The following is a 17,395-nucleotide window of genomic DNA, read 5'->3' on the forward strand; positions in this document are numbered from 1 at the left end:
GCTAGTAAGCAGCAGGGGAAAGATTCAAACTAAGGTCTGAAATAATTCAAAAGCCAATGCTCTTAACTATTATACGTTGGAGCATGTCCCTCGGGTCATTTTCGTCTGAATCTCAAGTCTCAGCTGGGAGCAACGAAACTACACCAGGTTATGCTGCAGAGATGAGTCAAACATGGTCCCTGCCCTTAGGGATTCCCAGTGGAGCTCAGAACATAGATTGGAAGACAGATACGTGAACAGGTCATTCAAACAGTGCGGAGTGCTGTACCTGAAGTCAGACATGTTGCTGTGAGAACACAGAGGAGAATAGTGATGAAAGCTTGGAGGAGTAAGGCTTTGCCAAGAGTTAGCATTAGTGCAACTCTCGACTTGCACTGGGCAAAGGACATCCTAGGCACAGTGAATGGTGTGAGGGATGTCTGAACATGTGCAGCACTAAAACAGAGCTGGCCTGTGGACAAGGGGCATGAGGAAAGATTGCAGAGATCCAGCCCAGCTGCGACCAGCCTGGAATGCCCTTTCAGTTTTGCCCCAGGGAGTAGTAGTTTTTGTTTTGTTCCATCATATCTGAGGTTTACTAAGATCTGATGGGAAGAAACATCCTATTCACCACCATTGTGACTGCGGAAATAAATTTGACAGCTGACTTCTCCTTCCTTCCTGGTCATCGTGGAGCAGTGTGGCGTAGTAGTTAAGAATGTGCTCTGAAGGGCAGAATTCAAATCCAAGCTCATTTGCTGTGTGACCGCAGGCAGGTTACTTAACCTCCTTGTGCCTTGGTTTCTTCATCTGTTCAGTGAGAATAATAATATTTAAAATTCTCAGAATAGGGTCTGCCATGTGGTGAGGGCTATGGAAGAGTTGGTATTGTTATTATTAGGCCAATCCAGACTAGGATCTTGGCCCATCCTGTCTGTGTGCCAGGTTCCAAGACCCTCTCTAATTCTCACAGTGAGGGGCACAGTGAGTACCAGGGCCTGCAAACTGGACCAACTCACAATAGCCTCTTGTCTCTTGCCCACAGCGGACGATGCCTGTGGCGGTACCCTGCGGGGCCAGAGCGGCATCATCTCCAGCCCCCACTTTCCCTCGGAGTATCATAACAATGCTGATTGCACGTGGACCATCCTGGCCGAGCTGGGAGACACCATTGCTTTGGTCTTCATTGACTTCCAGCTGGAGGATGGTTACGACTTTCTGGAAGTCACGGGGACCGAAGGCTCCTCCCTCTGGTAAGCACCATCTCCCACCCTGCCCCCTCCCCCGTCTACAACTGTGGTTTACTGGGATGCAGTCTCCCTGGCTCCTGCACCTTCAGCCGAAGGCCCCTTTGTCACTTCTACACCCACTGTTGGAGAGTTTTCCTCTCATCATAATGAGACATCACTGCATATTTTTAGAGCTGGGGTAAATTTTTACAGTAATTTTGGTATCTGATTTGAAGCATGTACATATGCTGAAGAATTTCATGATGGGCTGTGGTTGAGTAACCAGCATTAAGACTGAAAATGTTCTCGTCTCAGGATATGGACAGGGTCTTGGCGAAATTATTTGAAATATTGTTCTGTTTCTGGAAGACAAAATCATAGCATCCAACAAAGGGAATAGAACCTTATGTGGCAATTGCTTTCTCACTCACGGCCCCTGAGGCGGGAAAGGCACGCTGTCTTGGTTTCTAAAGGGAAGGACTAACCTGCTCCCTATCATTCTTGCTTTACAAAAAAGTGTGGGTTTTTCTGTGCTGTGCTCCACCTGCCATGGAGACTCTTGACATTGATGGGCTCGGGAGGAGAGGGATGATGAAGATGCCTGCAGTCTTCCAGACTTGGACCAGTGGTACATGGCTTCAGGAAATCCAGCTTCCTGTTAGAATGACAAGCCTGTTTGAGAGTCGTGGTGTGGCGTTTTGAACACTCTCTTGTATTGTCCTTGTGGCTGTCTTATCAAGGCATCGGAGAACCTGTGTCTGCACATCAGGAACAAGTAGAAGGATGTGTCCAGATGTGCTTCAGACAAGATGGGCATCTTTGCGGACTTTGTTGCTGCCCAGTGCCAGGGGAAGGCAGAGCTCAGTGCCTGCGGATGAGGGCAGAGTGGGTATCACAAGGACTCTGAGTGAAGCAGGAAGTGTCAGGGAAGGACAATGCCTAAGAAAGCACAGTGGTCAGTGGGGCTAAGGAGAACGGGGAAGGAGGAGAAAGGAAGGGGAAAGGAAAAAACAGGAGGCAGGGGCACATTCATTGAACACTGTATCCCAGGTTTTGTGCTGTGATAAAAACACCAGTTGAGGAAGACCTGGATCTTTGAAGGCAAGAAAATCAGACAAGCCCTGGGTAAGAGCCGAGTGTGACTATTTGAAAGGGATAAAGTGGGATTGGACTCCTACCAAACATAGACTCTGAGGTTGGGGACCAGTGTAGCCCAGAGAACTCTCCTGGTACAGGGGGAGGCAAACCAACCTGGGAGTGGTCAGAAGACCTTGGCGTCGTAAGCTTATCTGTTAATTTGGCTCAGTCATTTCCTACCCCGGATGGGGTGTTGAGAGGCGCGCGGGTTAGCTGAAAAATTAAATCGCCGTGTGGAGGCTGATGTTCTAGTCTGTGGGCATTTGGATATTTGGAGCTAGGAGTTGGCTGAAAGTCTGGATGGACCCTTCACGGAACTAAAACCACAGTGACCTGCCCAGCCTGAAGACCCTTTGTCTCCCTGCCTCTTTTTGTAAAATACTCATTTTTGTGATTATAAATGTAACACATATGCTCCTAAGAGAAAACATGAAAAATATAAAAAGTTATAGAGAAATGAATAACGAGCATTAAAATTTTGCCGTATTCCCCTTTGGCCTTTTGCTTTGCCTAGATCAAACTGACTGGCTACTTATATATATTTTAATATTACAAAATTAGGATCTTAATATATCTGTAGTTATGTATTTTTAACTTAACGTTAGATCATGAAAATTTTTCCATATCATTACAGATGCCTCCAAAATATAAGAGGTGTGATAGTGGTATCATTTATTATCAACATGTGGTAGGCTGGTTCTAAGCTCTTACAGCTATAATTTCATTTCATCTTTATCATAAGTCTGTGAAGTAGATGGCACAATTTTCCTCCTTTTACAGATGAGGAAAATGAGGTCCAGAAAGGTTACGTGACATACTTGCAGTCACACAGCTAGTAAGGAGAAGAGCTGGGATTCAACCCCAGGTTCAACCTCAGAAGCTCATCTTCTTAGCCATGACAACTTGAAGGATCGTCATGGCCTCATGGCATTCCGCGTCAGACCGCGCGCACTTCCCTCGCCCGATCTCTTGTTAGGTTGTTTTTACTTCTGTAAACAGATGCCAAGATGAATATCCCTGCCAGTTCTCTCTCTTCCGGTCTCAAGCCCTCCTTGACTCACTTGTTTATCCGAGGGCCAAATGGTCTCCCACGGCTTCTGCACCCCAGGTGTGGGTCTACATGTTGTCCAAACTTCTGGAGTGAAACAAATCTGAAAGAGTATTCCTTTTCCTATTAAGTCACTCAGTGGGGAAGGAATTAAGCAGAGGAAATCGTTAGGGGAGTCATTCAGAACTCTTTGCTATAAGATTAAATTATAATTATTTACAGGGCTGGTGTCACCACTGCCAGGCAGGATGCATTTCTTATTGTAATTTATCCTTGCTTAGTAATCTAATCATGAGTAAACAAACTTGGAGGCGCAGGACGTATGTGCAATGGATCCGCTCTCTTCCCTGCCCATTCCTTTATGGATCCCTGGATTCTTGTGAAAATGTGATGCTGCTGGTTTATGAGTGTACTGCTTTGATCAGCTTATATTAAGACCTTAGGATGTTCTCTTGAGGCAGAAAAAGACAGCAGATCCTGTTAGAAAAGATGGATTTGAATGACTGGGCATCCCTTCACCTAGTGAGAGGACAGAGACACCTTTGAGGGGAAAAAAATCCACTTCCTCCCTCCCTGGATAGTAGGTTCCCCCTGATTGGGAAGAGGAGGTGGCATGGAATGTCCTGACTCAGTTTCCACATGCCTCTCTTCTCCTAAGTGGGGCAACAGGAGAGTTTTAATTAGGGTTCCAGTTTGAATTTCATGAACGAGTAAAATTTCTAAACAATTAGGGGAACATAGGGTTGATAATTTTTTATTTTGCCAAGTAAGGATATTAGGGAAAAAAACCCTGCCAAGTCCTCAGAATGTTATTGCATAAAACAAAGGACAATTCAAAGCCAAAAATGTGGCAGAATATAATCCATTGGCAGCCTGGGGCTGATTAATGAAAGATGGGGCCAGAAGGAGTACACCTGCATAGCGGCGTGTGCGCAGCGCCATAGAGTCCCGTGATGTATGTACATCAGTCAGTGTACTGCCACTTCCTGTTTAAGGGTCCACGACTGGCCTCTGGGAATCTGACTGTACCTCTTTTGAATAGGAAAAGCCTGCTATGGTGAGCACTGAACCCTGTAACTGACATGTCGAGGAATTCCCTAGTAACTTACTCTCCCTAAAGTTAATTGCATTTTTGTGTGTGTATGTATTGCTGATCATGAGTAAACACTGGGTTTGAATTGACTGAGAGTTACAATCCAGACAGTGTATTTTGTATTATTCCCTTACTACACACACACACACACACACACTCAGTCACCCCTCACGTACAACCCTCCAAGTACCCACCGTATATACATTACCAGGTCAACCTCCTTACACATGCATCCTTCTGTCTCTGGTTCACTGACCTCAATTCAGGGGTCAGATTTTCTCTCAGTGATCCTTCTTGGAGGTGGCGGTTATTTGTTCTGCTCTGACCCAATCAGTTGACTATGACCTTCATGGAGCCCCATCCTTCCCCTCAAATTCTAGGAAAATATTCTCACCATTGCTAAAGTTCCTCGTGAGGCCCTTGGACTTTTCAGAGCGCTGGAACTGAGGGATGCAGAGATTCCTTTAAAACCCAGGGTTCTGGGTCCCTGGACCCTAGAGGCCCCTGGAGGTGTCAGAATCATGTTACTGTAATGAGTAGAAGCGATTGCCAGCCCATTACACAGCCAGCCTCTCCACTGTGGAAAAAATCAGTGAATGAAAGGCCACTGGGAAGCCACCAGACCCAGGATCTGCCCCCTCCTCTCTCTGCTTCATGCTCCACACATTCCATTTGAGTCCCTCCAGGCTCTTCCTCTGGATTACAAGAAAGGAGAGAAAGCCAGACATCCTCCGCAGGAAAAGGGGAGCTGTCTGTGTAGTCCCTACAGGATTAGGCATTGAGCCTGTGTCTTGGCACCTGACCAGGGAACGAGCCAGCTCGGGAGGCCGCTGAATTTGGCTCCACCAGGGAAAGACCCAGCTCGGAAGTCCGATGACTTGGGCTCAAAACCCAGATCCATCTCTTAACAGTTGTGTAATCTTGGGATATTTACTAACTTCTCCGAGCCTCAGTTTCCACATCACCTACAAAGCGTGTTGAAAGAGCTAAATATGTAAACCGGTGCCTGGCTCATGGTAGGTATAATACTTCTGGGGTGGGGACCAGACTCAGGGGCTCACTCTTTGAGAGATAAGGGGTAAATGAGATGAGGCATCTCCAGCAACTTGGAGCCTCATTGGCCCTATTCCTGGTGCCTGCGCTGAGGCTGTCTTCCTGGCCTGCCAGCCCTGTGGCATCTCACCAGGTAGAAAGGCATAACCTGCTCACTCTGGCTGATCCAGTTCCCAGGGGAATTGCCTGGACACGAGATGAGGTGGGCTGGTACAGAGCCCCTGGGTCAGACTAGAGGATGCCCTTGCAAAGGTCAGAAGTGGGCAGTGATTTTGCTGGAATTGTCTTCCCAGAGCCGTACTTTGTGAGCACATTGTGGGCAACGTCACCTCTTCTCTGCGTGGACTCAGCCCCAGACTGAGTCAATTAAGTGCTTTGTTAGAAAAGAGGAAGAGGATTCAACTAAACTACCACTGGCTTCCCTGTGCAGAGCTAGCACCTGGGGGAACTCCACTGGGCGTCAGGCACAGCACCTGCCCTGAGGGGCCCATAAGGTCTGGGAAAAGGGGCAGAGCATATGGGGAGATGATCAAGGAGGCCACTGTCTAAGACAGAGAGGGACGGACGTCTCTATCTGGGACCTCCAAGTGCTGGATGCAGCATTGTATCCGGGGGTTATGTATGGTGGAAGGAGTTCAGAGCTCCTTCTCATCTGTGGGATTGCTGTGTAGACCCTAGAACCATCTCTCATCTTTTTGGATGTCACCTCCATGGGTCAGTCTCTGCTGGTGATGCCTGGCATCTTTTCCTTGCCCCCTTCACTCTACTTCAATTTTCATTCTTTATTTGTTTCATTCTGATCCTCAATCTGTCCATTCTCTATGTCCCCACACCCCCAAGCCAAGCCCCCCTTCCCAAGGACTTGTATGTGATAAACTTGCCTCCACCAAACATTTAGAGTAGGAAAAGAAAAGCAAGCTTGCTCCAGGGCTTCAGAGGAGGACAGTGTCCTAGAACGGAGTCTTGAGCCCCCAAACAGAGGCAACATTTGAGACAGGCTTTGAAGGGTGGGTACCATTTGATACAGGACATGACCGGGCAGGGAGGGCACCATTCTAGGGCTGCTGCCTAAGCCTCCTGGCCAAAGTGGGTGCCTTCCTGATTCCTGAGACACAGGTCGTGTCAGTGGTCACTAGGATTCTCTAGGGAAGATTCTCTCTACTGTGCACCCCCGACCCTGTGGCTCTGCCATCTATCCTTGAGCCTAGGCCACCCCATCCACCTGGAGAAAAATAGAAGAAAGTAAGCTTATTGTCTGGATTTCCTGGGTCCTGCCCCAGGCCACCTGATAGACTTCTCTGCTTTTGGAAAGAGAATTTCCCTGGAAAACAGCCTCAACCTACTCTCTGGATCCGGCTTTGTGGGGTTTATTTACTTCGTTCCCCTTCACTGTTTGCTGTTGTTTTATAGATAGGGATACAAAAACTCCTGTTTACTTTACAAACATTCAGTTTGAAAATTTTGTGAGCAATACTCTTTTTCCTCCTGAAAGACCTCGTTTTAATTTTTAAGCATTTTACACATAGAATTGGAGCCAACTAGAACCATTTGATCTCAGTGACTTTTAACTAGATATTTCATTCAGGAGCCATTAGATTCAGATGTAATTAGAATGAGAACAGCATGCCAGTGGGGATTTGTTCGTAATAACTATTTGCTTATTTTTTCATTCACATATACTTTATCAAATCATTGGTTTAGGTCATTTATGTTCTTTGTTACTATTCCCATATTTATTTTTGGCAATTATTTATTGACAGCTTTCTATGAACTAGGCCCTCTTAAGTGCTAAGGAGACAAAGACACAGTCCTGCTCCCAAGGAGTTATTTATTCACTCCACAAATGTTTATGTAATAGCCATGTACCGTGCTGGACCCTGGAGCTCACTGTCAGGGAGAATGGGCAGAATATAATTAAATGCTTTACAATATCTTGTGTAGGGCACTTTTCTAAGAGGTATAAAGAAGTTACTGTAGGGACTGAAAAGAGAAATGTAGTAGCTAGGATTCTTATGGTCCTAGAAATAGAAACCTACCTCCTACTGATCTTTTAGTTCAAGCTTAAAAGGGAATATGTTGGCTTCTATAACTGAAAAGTCTAGGGATTACCTTCAGGCACTGCCGGATCAAGATATACAGATACCATCATCTGGAATCTGTTTCTCTCCCTCCCACACAGGAGGCTTTGCTCTCCTGTGTATTGTCTTCCTTTTCAGGCAGGCTTTCCCCATTTGGTAGCCAAGGTGACCACCATCAGCTCCCACCATCCTACTGGTTTAGCAATCCCAGAAGGGAGGAAACATCTCTTTCCCAGTGGTTCCCACAAAAGCCCCCAGATGCACCTTGATTGGACTAGATTGAGTCACATGGCCAGCACTCAACACCAATGCAGCCAGAAGGTGTTCTCATCAGCCCAGCCCGGGTCAAATGGCTACCGGCCCCGTTCAGATCTCCTGCCTGGAAATAGAGGAGGGGCGGTTCACCAAAGGAAAACCAGGTCACTCGAATCCAAAAGCAAAGGATGTCATGTAACCAGGTCACTGGGAGGCAAAAGCAAAAGATGTTCTCCGAAAAAGTTGTCAGTCTTCCTGTCATGATGGAGGAGAAGACTCAGATAAACGAGTCCCAGATGGGGTGATTTTTGAGTTGAACTGAAGAGTGAGTGAGAGCTTGCCACCAGCGTGAAGCAGGAAAGAGCCTCCATGTGTTTGGGGCATTGCAAGTGGGTTGCAGGTTACAAGAGAGCAAGGGCAGGATATGAGGCCTGAAATGAGCACAGGAAGAGCATGGGTCACGAACAACCTCATCCGTATATTAATAAGTGGGGGAGAAGGTTCATAGATTATAGAAAACATTGAAGTGTTTTAAGCAGAGAAGTAAGGTCATCACTCTGAATTTTAATTCGGTCCGACTAGAAGATTAAGAAACCAGCTATAAAACTTTTTGTGACCACTCAGTCAAGAGATGATCCAGTCTTGAATTATGGCAGCCGCGAAGGGATGGAGTGGAGGGGGTGACATCAAAAAACATCTCAGACAGAATCAACTGCTTTGGGGGCTCATTGGAAAGGAGAAATGAAGGCAGAGGAGGAATCTGCGATGATTTCTAAGTTTTTGGCTGGATAGCTGTGGTAGGGTCTTTTACCAAACAGAGGAACACAGAAAAAGGAGCAGAACGGGGGTAGAGCCTGGCATGGTGATACTCACCGGCCTCCCCAGCACAAAATTGGCACAGAAAGGGAGGTCAAGGTCACAGCAGGGAAGGAAATGACCTGGATACAGGAACACAGGTGCCCTTGGTTATATCAGTCCACACGGTCTCTGAGATAAGACTGGTAGAGATGGTCAGAGAAATCAGTAGCTTTGCCTGGAAAGTTTGGTGTTCAGGTAAATACTCTGGCAGGGCCTTGAGAAGTCATCTTCAGAATCAGCACCAGCATCATCTTTATCACCAGTCTCTCCATTATTATGGTCAGCCTTACCATCTCCATATTTACTACCAATATTTTCTATAATAATTCATTCAAAAACTACTTAGGCTCTTCTATTGTCTGAGATTGGGTGGCACTGGAAATTCAATGGCAGAAGAGACAGAGAAAACCTCTGCCTTTGTGGGACTTTTGGTCTACTTGGGGTGATTGACATTAATAAAATAATCACAAAATAAATGTAAAATACACTTGTGATGAGTGCCATGAAGGAGGTTAACAGGATGGGGAAAAATAGCAATGGGGACCCTATTAAGGGGCCAGGGGAGGCCTCCCTGAAGGGGTAGGATTTAAGCTAAGACCTGACTATTGAGAAGGAGCTACCATGGGAAGAACTTGGGGATCCATCAGCATTTCAGGCAGAGGGAATTGCACGTGTAAAGGCCCATCGACACAATGCCCCTTTGTAAATGGAGTGGCATAGGCTGAATGCCTCTCCTCTGGGATTTCAGGCTCCCTGAATATCAAGAGGAAGGCAGGGTCAAGGACTCAGCTGACCGAGATGCTCAGGAAGCTGCTGAGATGGTACATGACTGAGGTTACTGAACCCAGTAGCACCTTGAACCAGTAAGGAGATGGATCTGTACCAGCCAAGACTCAGAGCCTCCTGCCTTCCTAGGAGTTTGTGATGCCCTTGCCTCCCTCTACTTCCCTGCCACATCTCAATGCTTTAAGCCACTCCAAGAAACTCTTCTCTTCTGATGGAGCCCATGAAATTGCATCTGTTGTAGCCATCAGGAGCCAGGCCATAAATAATGAGCCCTTTAAAATCTCATCTCCCCTATCTTTTGGAGTTGGAAATAGCATTACAAGCTCTGCAGCCAAGCGGTGGGAAAGGATTAGTGCCCTAGCATGCTGCTGGTACAAACATGTCTAGAGAGCCAGGGCCAGGGCTCCTGCACGCTCTGCAGAGTATCCACATGACTTCCTTGCTTCCATCGGTAAGAACTTGCTTTCAGAAAGAGAACAAAAGCCACAGCTGGAAGGAGTAGGAAGTGAGCCCGGTTGTCTGCTGTCAACACAGCGGCTCTGCTAGAGCTTGTGGTCTGGCAAAGTTTTATCTGTGGGAAGCTGAGGTTGGGCAGCTGGCCTGCCCTACCATGGGTCTCACTGCATGCAGTAGGTTTGTACTAAGTGTGTCATCTGTGAAGGGGCCTATGTCCTGACTGTGAAGGGCACCAGATGCTCTCCTCGATGCTCTCCTCGACCTCTCTCAAGGAGCTGCCAGATACCTGATGGGGCCACTAAGACAGATGGAAGGAACAGTTCTGGCCCTTCCAGAGGCCCCTCATTCTGGCAGGACCTGCCTTCCCGAATGACGTTAGTTAATTCAGTTCTGGTCTTCATTTTTACTCTTTGCCACGAATGCTTGTTTCACGCTGGTTTTACCTATGTCCTGCTCCTGCAGCTTCTTCTGGCTTTCTAAGGCTGACCTAAGTCCTTGGTTATAACCCTGATCCTATACTTCTTTCAATCTCAGATTCTCCTCATCCAGGGCTGGTGCGTGACACCTGCAGACTTGCCAAGGAAGTAGGATTCACATAGGAAACTAGCTTTGGACAATCTGATGAAATGGCAAGATGATCACCATTGAACTCGATAGATTTTGTTATTGGGGAAGGGAGAGGGCAGGGTTGGTTTGAATAAAATGGGGAGACTTCATGGAGGAGTGGAGCTCTAGCATCTCTGGGAACTTTTCATCCAAGTTCTTAGAAAAGTGGTCCAAACTGGCTGCCGCTCAGTCTTCTATCCCCCTTAGCTCTTCACCTACTTTACCATGTCTTCTACCCTCAGCCTTCCCCTGAAGCCATTCATGTTAAGATCATCCTCAGAGACCCACCGTCCACCCCAAACACTACCGCTTCCAATGCCAAATCCGATCGTTTTTAGGTATCATCTAACCAGACATTTTTTTACATTGCTGGTTATTTTCTCCATTGGTAACTCTCCTCTCTCTTTGCCTTCATGCTACTCTCTCTGATTATTCTGGGTTCTCTCTGACCTTTCCTTCTCTGTTTCCTTTGATGTCCCCAAGACTCTACTCTTAGCTTGTTCTGCCCACTCCAAACCTTCTCCTTTGCTAATCTTAACTACTCTCTTGCTTCAAGATACCTTCTATTTGTTTATCACTTCCAAATCTGGCTCCCTAGCCTGGCCTCCCCACTGAGCATCAAACTGAAGAGCCAGCTTTGATGTCCCACCAATATCTCAAGCTCAACATGTCCCAACTTCACTCATAATTGATTCTTAAAATGGTCAGTTTGTTTTCTTTCTTAGTTTATGGCACCTTCCTCTACCTAGTTATCAACAAAACTGGGAATCCTCTCCATTTAGTCCCTCTCTCACCGGCCACATCCAATCAATTGCTAAATTTTCCAACCTCCCTCCTAAAACATATCTTTCTATCTTTACTACCAATCCCCCAGTTTAGCCCATTATCTTTTTCTTCTTCACGGGTTCTAATAGCCTCCTTGCTGATCTCCCAGCTTCTTGGTACTCTCCAATTTATCCTCCCCACTGCTACCAGAATGGTTTAATTAAAATGCAGATCTGACACACTAAGCCCCAGGCAAAAGCTTTCAATCATCTTCCATTGTCTACAGAATAAAATTCTAGCCCTTGATGGAGCCCATGAGGCCTTTCCTAATCCACCCTTTGCCTACAACCCCAGCCTCATCTCTTGCCAGTTACTTCTTTGAACTCTCATTAACCCTAAAACTCAATGGTATAACTCCACAAAGGTTTATTTCTTGCTCATGCCACAAGTCTGTCTTGGGTCATTGTAAGTGGCTCTGATCCACATAGTCATGCAAGTGGGTATCCAGGCTCGAGGAGGTTCTACCAGCTTGTAGCTGCGCCATCAGGAATATGTAGAGTGGAGAATCTAGCATGGGCTTTTCACTGCCTCGGCCCAGATATGAAATACATCACTTCCAACTCACATTTCATTGGCCAGAAATAGTTACGTGGTACAGCCTAGCCGTAAGGGAGCCAGGAAATGTGATGAGCAGATGAAGTGGCTGGTGAGCCAATATCTCTGCCATGCCTCATGTTTCAGTTGACAAGGTGTCCTAGCTTTTGTCAAAGGTCGGCCCCTCCCTTTATGCTCCAGATTTCATTGTCTCCAAAGACTTTCCCACCAAATTCATTTTTTTCTTGCGTCTGTTAATTTTTTCTTCTCTCTTGGACATTGTTAATGGCATGGAGACATGTCTTAATACCTGCCATCTAAAATCAAGACAAAATGATCCCGTATCAAACTCTCCCATTACTCAGCCCCATTCGGCTACCACCAGTTACTGACACAGGTCTCTTTCCTAGTTCTGCCCTACCTGCCACTAAAACTGACCTTGCTATGATGGCCAATGACCTCCAGGCTGCCAAATCCAGTGTCACTTCCCTATCTTTATCTGACTTGGCCTCTTGGCAATAAGTGTAGCTGGCCATCTGGCCTTCTTGAACTGTTTCCTTCTCTTGGCTAGCTTGAAACCACACAGCTAGTCACTTATGGCCATTCCTTCTCAGGCTCCTCCACTGTTCAGCCTCTGTCCAACTTTTACATGTGGATTGCCCTGGAGGTCCTTCGACCCTTCTCTTCCCCGTCTACATTCTTTCCCAGGTAATTTCAACTAATCACAGGTTAGTGGTTTCAATATCATCTATATACCCATGGCTCTCAATTTAAATGTCCAATCCTGATGGATCTTTTGGGCCCCATATATATTAACAGGAATCTCAAAATGAAATCTTCCAGACTTATTTTTTTTGTGGTGAAATATACATAATGTAAACTTTACCATTTTAAGCGTACAATTCCGCAACATTAAGTATGTTCACGTTGTTGTACAACCAACACCACTGCCCATCTCTAGAATCTTTTTCACTTTCCTAAACTGAAACTCCATATCCACTAAACAATAATTCTTCATCCCCTCCCAACCTCTGGTAACCACTATTCTGCTTTCTAACTCTATGAAGTCGACTGCTCTTCTAGGTGCTTTATATAAGTGGAATCGTATACTATTTATTCTTTCAAGATTCATCAAATATTTATATTTTCAAGGTTCATCCATATTATGACACATATCAAAATTGCTTTTTAAGGCTGAATAATGTTCCATTTATGTATCAGCCACATTTTGTTTATCCATTCATCTATGGGTTTTTTCTCATCCCCTCCTCATCCCTAATTTCTTCCTCCTCCAGCCTCTTCCACCCACATCTACTCCTAAGAGGAAGCCGCTTTTGTCAGTCCAATGTCACCAGGATATCTGGCTGCTCCCTGGCCTTGTCTCCCAGCCTCTACCCCTTCTGTAATTCATTCTCCATATAGTCTACCAACTGGGCTGACTAATGTCTATACATCCAACCATTTAAGGCTTGCCAACGGCTTCCCATCACGCTTAAACTAAAACTCTACAAGACTCTACACTCTCGGGTCACTGCCCTCCTACCACTCACGCCCCCTAACTGTGCCTCAGCTACATTCACCTTCCTCCTGTCTCTTGGATGGGCTAAGCAGTTTCCCTCCAAGGGCCTCTCATTAGCTGCTCCCAGGGCTTAAGATTCTCTTCCCTTAAAGTTTTTAAAAAACAAACAAACAAACAACCTAGCTTTTTGGAAATGCAGAGTTCAATTTAAATTTCCCCTCCTTAAAAAGGCCTTCCTTGTCCAGGCAATCTAATCACTCTCGATCACAGCATTTTCTTGTCAATACCTGACATATTCTTGCTTAAGTATTTGTCTTTTTTCCTGTGCCTTTCTCCTCCTCCATCACTGCCAGTAGAATCCTGAGAAGCCCCAAATACAGGGCTTGGCACCTAGAAGGTGTCCAAGGTTGGTTTATTTGGAGGAGAGACCTGATTCTGCCTCACCGGTAGCAGTGGCTTGTGGCTAATTGCAAAGGTTAAGGCGGAGTCTCTCCACCAAGTATTTTAAGTAATAACCTTCCTGGGGGACATTTACAAATTAGCCCTGACTCTTACTGATTACTCATCCTCAACTCATTCTGATTAATAATTAATCAGCAAACTACTTGGCCAGAGCAAGCTGATCAGTGCTAGAAAGGAACTCAAATTATGCAAGTCACTTGGCCAGTCTTAAAAAATAAAAAGCCCAGCAGTCGACAGAACAGGAGAGGTTTGATTGCAACGTGAGGTAAGGTTTCACGGTTGTTTGTTTTTCCTTTTTGTCTTTTTTTTCCCTTTTGACTAAGAAATCAATTAGGCTCAAACTTGCAACCTCAGAGAGAGACTGTAGCACAGAAATAGAAATGTGTTAAATATCACTTTCTTTTTTGTTCTTCCCTTCAAAAGAGTTTTGGTCTGGGAGACAGAGGTTAAAATTAGCCAGTTTGTTAAGCAAATACCTGTCTGGCACCTGAAGTCAATTCGTGTAGCCAAGTCAGTTTCAGCCACCCCTTTAACTTCCTCTGACGGCAGTGCACCAGGCCTGGTAATAAGGAGGCTCACTCTGCCCGCCCCATAGTCAGGTGGAATCAATTTGCCAGCAACCTGTGCCACCAGTAGTCCTTATAGTGCTCTTTACCTCCTGCCTACAAACCCCAGGGAGACGGGAGAAAAGGCAATCAGAGAGTGATGAGCAGGCTTCCCACTGCCAGGAGTGAACTCAGTGACTGCCTGGGACCCCTTTGAATCCTCAGTGTGCAGCTTCCATTTTCACAGGCTGGTCCTGCATGAGGCGTCATCTTTCATCTTCCTTCTGCAGATGTTTCTGGCCACTGGAGATATGGCTGAAGGGGAGACTCAGAGATAGCAGAGGTGTCTGTTGACACTGATCTCTGGGCCAGAGAAAAGGTACAGGGATGTAGGATTTAGTGTAGCTAGTGCGCCCGTTAGAACCACAGTGATGGCAAGGTGACAACTCTGACCAGCTAAGTCAGAATGCTCAGGGGTGGGACCAGCCATTAATATTTTTTACAACGCCCCACAGAGTCCCGGTGTGCACCCAGGTAGAGAACCATGAACTGATAGAGGGCAGTAGGCTTTTAAGAAAGATTATGAAGAACATCAAAGAGTGAAGGAGGAAATGGGCTTTTCAGAGGATTGTCTTCCCCCAGGAAGGAAGGGGAAATGTGACAGGCAGGGTGAGGGGTGATGAGGCAGCCAGACAGGGCAGCTTCTAGAAGCCTTAAAGCTTCTTATTCATCTCAGTTACACCCCCACTTTCAAAAGTCCCCTTGTTTCTCATGTCATGACACACTGAATAACTGCCTGCTTCAGAATACTTGCCTGAAAGGTATTTTAGAATGTGAATTCCTGGTCCTATCCTAGACTATTAAATCTGAAATTTCTGAAGATTGGGCCCCAATTCAGTATTGTTAACCATGATCCTGGATGTTCTGAAGCAGATTAAAGTTTGAGAGCCACATCGGGCCCAAACAGAATTCTTTCCAGAACAATAACATGGAGGGGGTGGATTTTGCCCATTATAAAGTGATCTATCTCCTTACGAATGGATCCATTATTGAATTTCTTGGCGTGGAAATTTCCAGGTATATTTGACTTATATGTTTGGTTATGGTTTGTGCACAAGTTTGAGCAAGCACATTTCTTACATAAAATGAAGCACACTAACTCCTAACAGACCTTATTAATTTATTTAACAAATATTTTTGCCTGCTTACTCTGTGCCAGATTCTGTGATAAGCCTCATGATTACGATGCTGAACTAGAAAGTCTTAACCCTCTGGCTTCAATGCCTGGCCTTACCTTGTCTACCTGGTGTAGGCCTACGCAAAGGCTGTCTCCTTTCTGAAACCTTGAGACATGGTGGCATCTCTGTGCTCTCTCACCCCCGTCCCACCACCCACTGCAGGCTCCTACTATGCCAGCACAAGCCACTTAGCTACTCTAGCATCCTCCTCCCACACATGAACTGAAGAGCGTGAACTTGACCCATCCTCTGAATCCTCAGTGCTCAGCTAGAGTCCCGGCAACAGACAGGCATAAAAATTTGCCGACGATTTGTTGAATAAGAGATCTGAAGAGTCTCAGCACCCTCCTTGCTGCCCCATCTCACCACCACCAAAAAGGAATATGGTACTTTATCCCCCCGGCCTGGTCTCACAGCCCTTTGCCAACAGGACAGATATCAAGATAAATGAACACGCTAAAATGTCTTGATTGCCTCTGTGAGCTGGTTGCTTCCTATGACATCGCATGTCTTGTCTCATTGACTCTTTGCCACCATCTGCGAGTTAGGTATTACTATACCCATGTTGCAGATGAAGAGATTGAGCCTCAGAGGTTTAGTTTCCTCTTCCCCTGCACACTCTCCTCTCCAGCTGGGTTCTAATCATTCTGCTCCCTCTGCAGATGCTGGCCAGCCCTCCTGGGATCACTCCTTGCCCGTTGTGCAGGCTCTGGTGCAGTCGATCTGGCCTCTGCTTACCTGTCTCCCTCTTGCCTTCACATACCTTCAGGAGTGTCATAATCTTTAAGAGCTACTGCATGTCTGGCACTGTACTAAGGGTTTTATGTGCATTATTTCATTTAATCCCTACAACACGTTGTAAAGAATGTATCATTAAGGTTAAGAAACCTGCCCAAAGTTATATAGCTCGTAAGTACCCAAGCACTTACTAGGGGTTGAACCCCGTTGTCTGGACTCTAAACCCTGACCTATCCTCTCTCCTTAGTGTTCATTTTCTGCCCTGACCCCATTGTTCATGACTCTTTGGTTCTCTCTTCTGGAGCTACACGTCCTCTCTGTCCTCTATTCATAGGCCTGTGGCGAGTCAGTCTTGAGTCCCATCCAGCATAGAGTGGCCCCTGCTCACTCTGTATGGCAGGGTCTCCAGGACTGCACCTCCCACCCAGTCCTCCTTATGTGCCAAGACAATCTGAGCTGCAGCAAGTCCCCTGCCCTTGAATCAAGCATTTAGTTTTGCCTAGAATTAGACTGGAGTCTTGCTCTTTTCCTATGACAGGCCATCGAAACTTGTAGCCTGCTTCCCATGTCGGGAGTTGGGGTAATACAGCTTCTGCCTGATGCTTCTCCCTTCTCCCAGTTTTCCCTCCTGACATTCTATATTGCCAGTCTGTGAAGTGGATGCGAAACCTCCTTGGAATATGTTTGTGGCAGGCACATCAGGGCTACTAACTCTTGAGCCAGATGCTGACAACCCCAGCCCCATACCGGATCCCCAGTAGACTTGATCCTCGTATGTAAATGTCCATAGCTCTTCCCTGTGATGCGGCAAGTCCAGATCCCTGAGCCCAGGTCTGCAGACCTTGCTGAGAGAGAGACCACATATTAGGGTCTCCTCTTCCGTCATCCTAAGAACGACCCCCAGTACTCCTGCTCAACCGGAACCTCATGAACGGCAGTGTGGAATAAGGGAAAGA

At 46.2% G+C, this 17,395-nt stretch overlaps 1 protein-coding gene across 1 annotated transcript in view; it reads left to right on the top strand.

Moving 5' to 3' along the window:
* Positions 1-17,395, top strand: part of CSMD2 (CUB and Sushi multiple domains 2) — a 571,413-nt gene that overhangs the window by 199,920 nt on the left and 354,098 nt on the right. Inside the window, exon 9 of the mRNA XM_025041387.1 lies at positions 1,025-1,232. Within this exon, the coding sequence (XP_024897155.1) occupies positions 1,025-1,232 (208 nt within the window). The remainder of the gene's footprint in view (positions 1-1,024; positions 1,233-17,395) is intronic.

Source organism: Pteropus alecto, unplaced genomic scaffold (genome assembly GCF_000325575.1).
Source record: "Pteropus alecto unplaced genomic scaffold, ASM32557v1 scaffold39, whole genome shotgun sequence".
Lineage (NCBI taxonomy): Eukaryota > Metazoa > Chordata > Mammalia > Chiroptera > Pteropodidae > Pteropus > Pteropus alecto.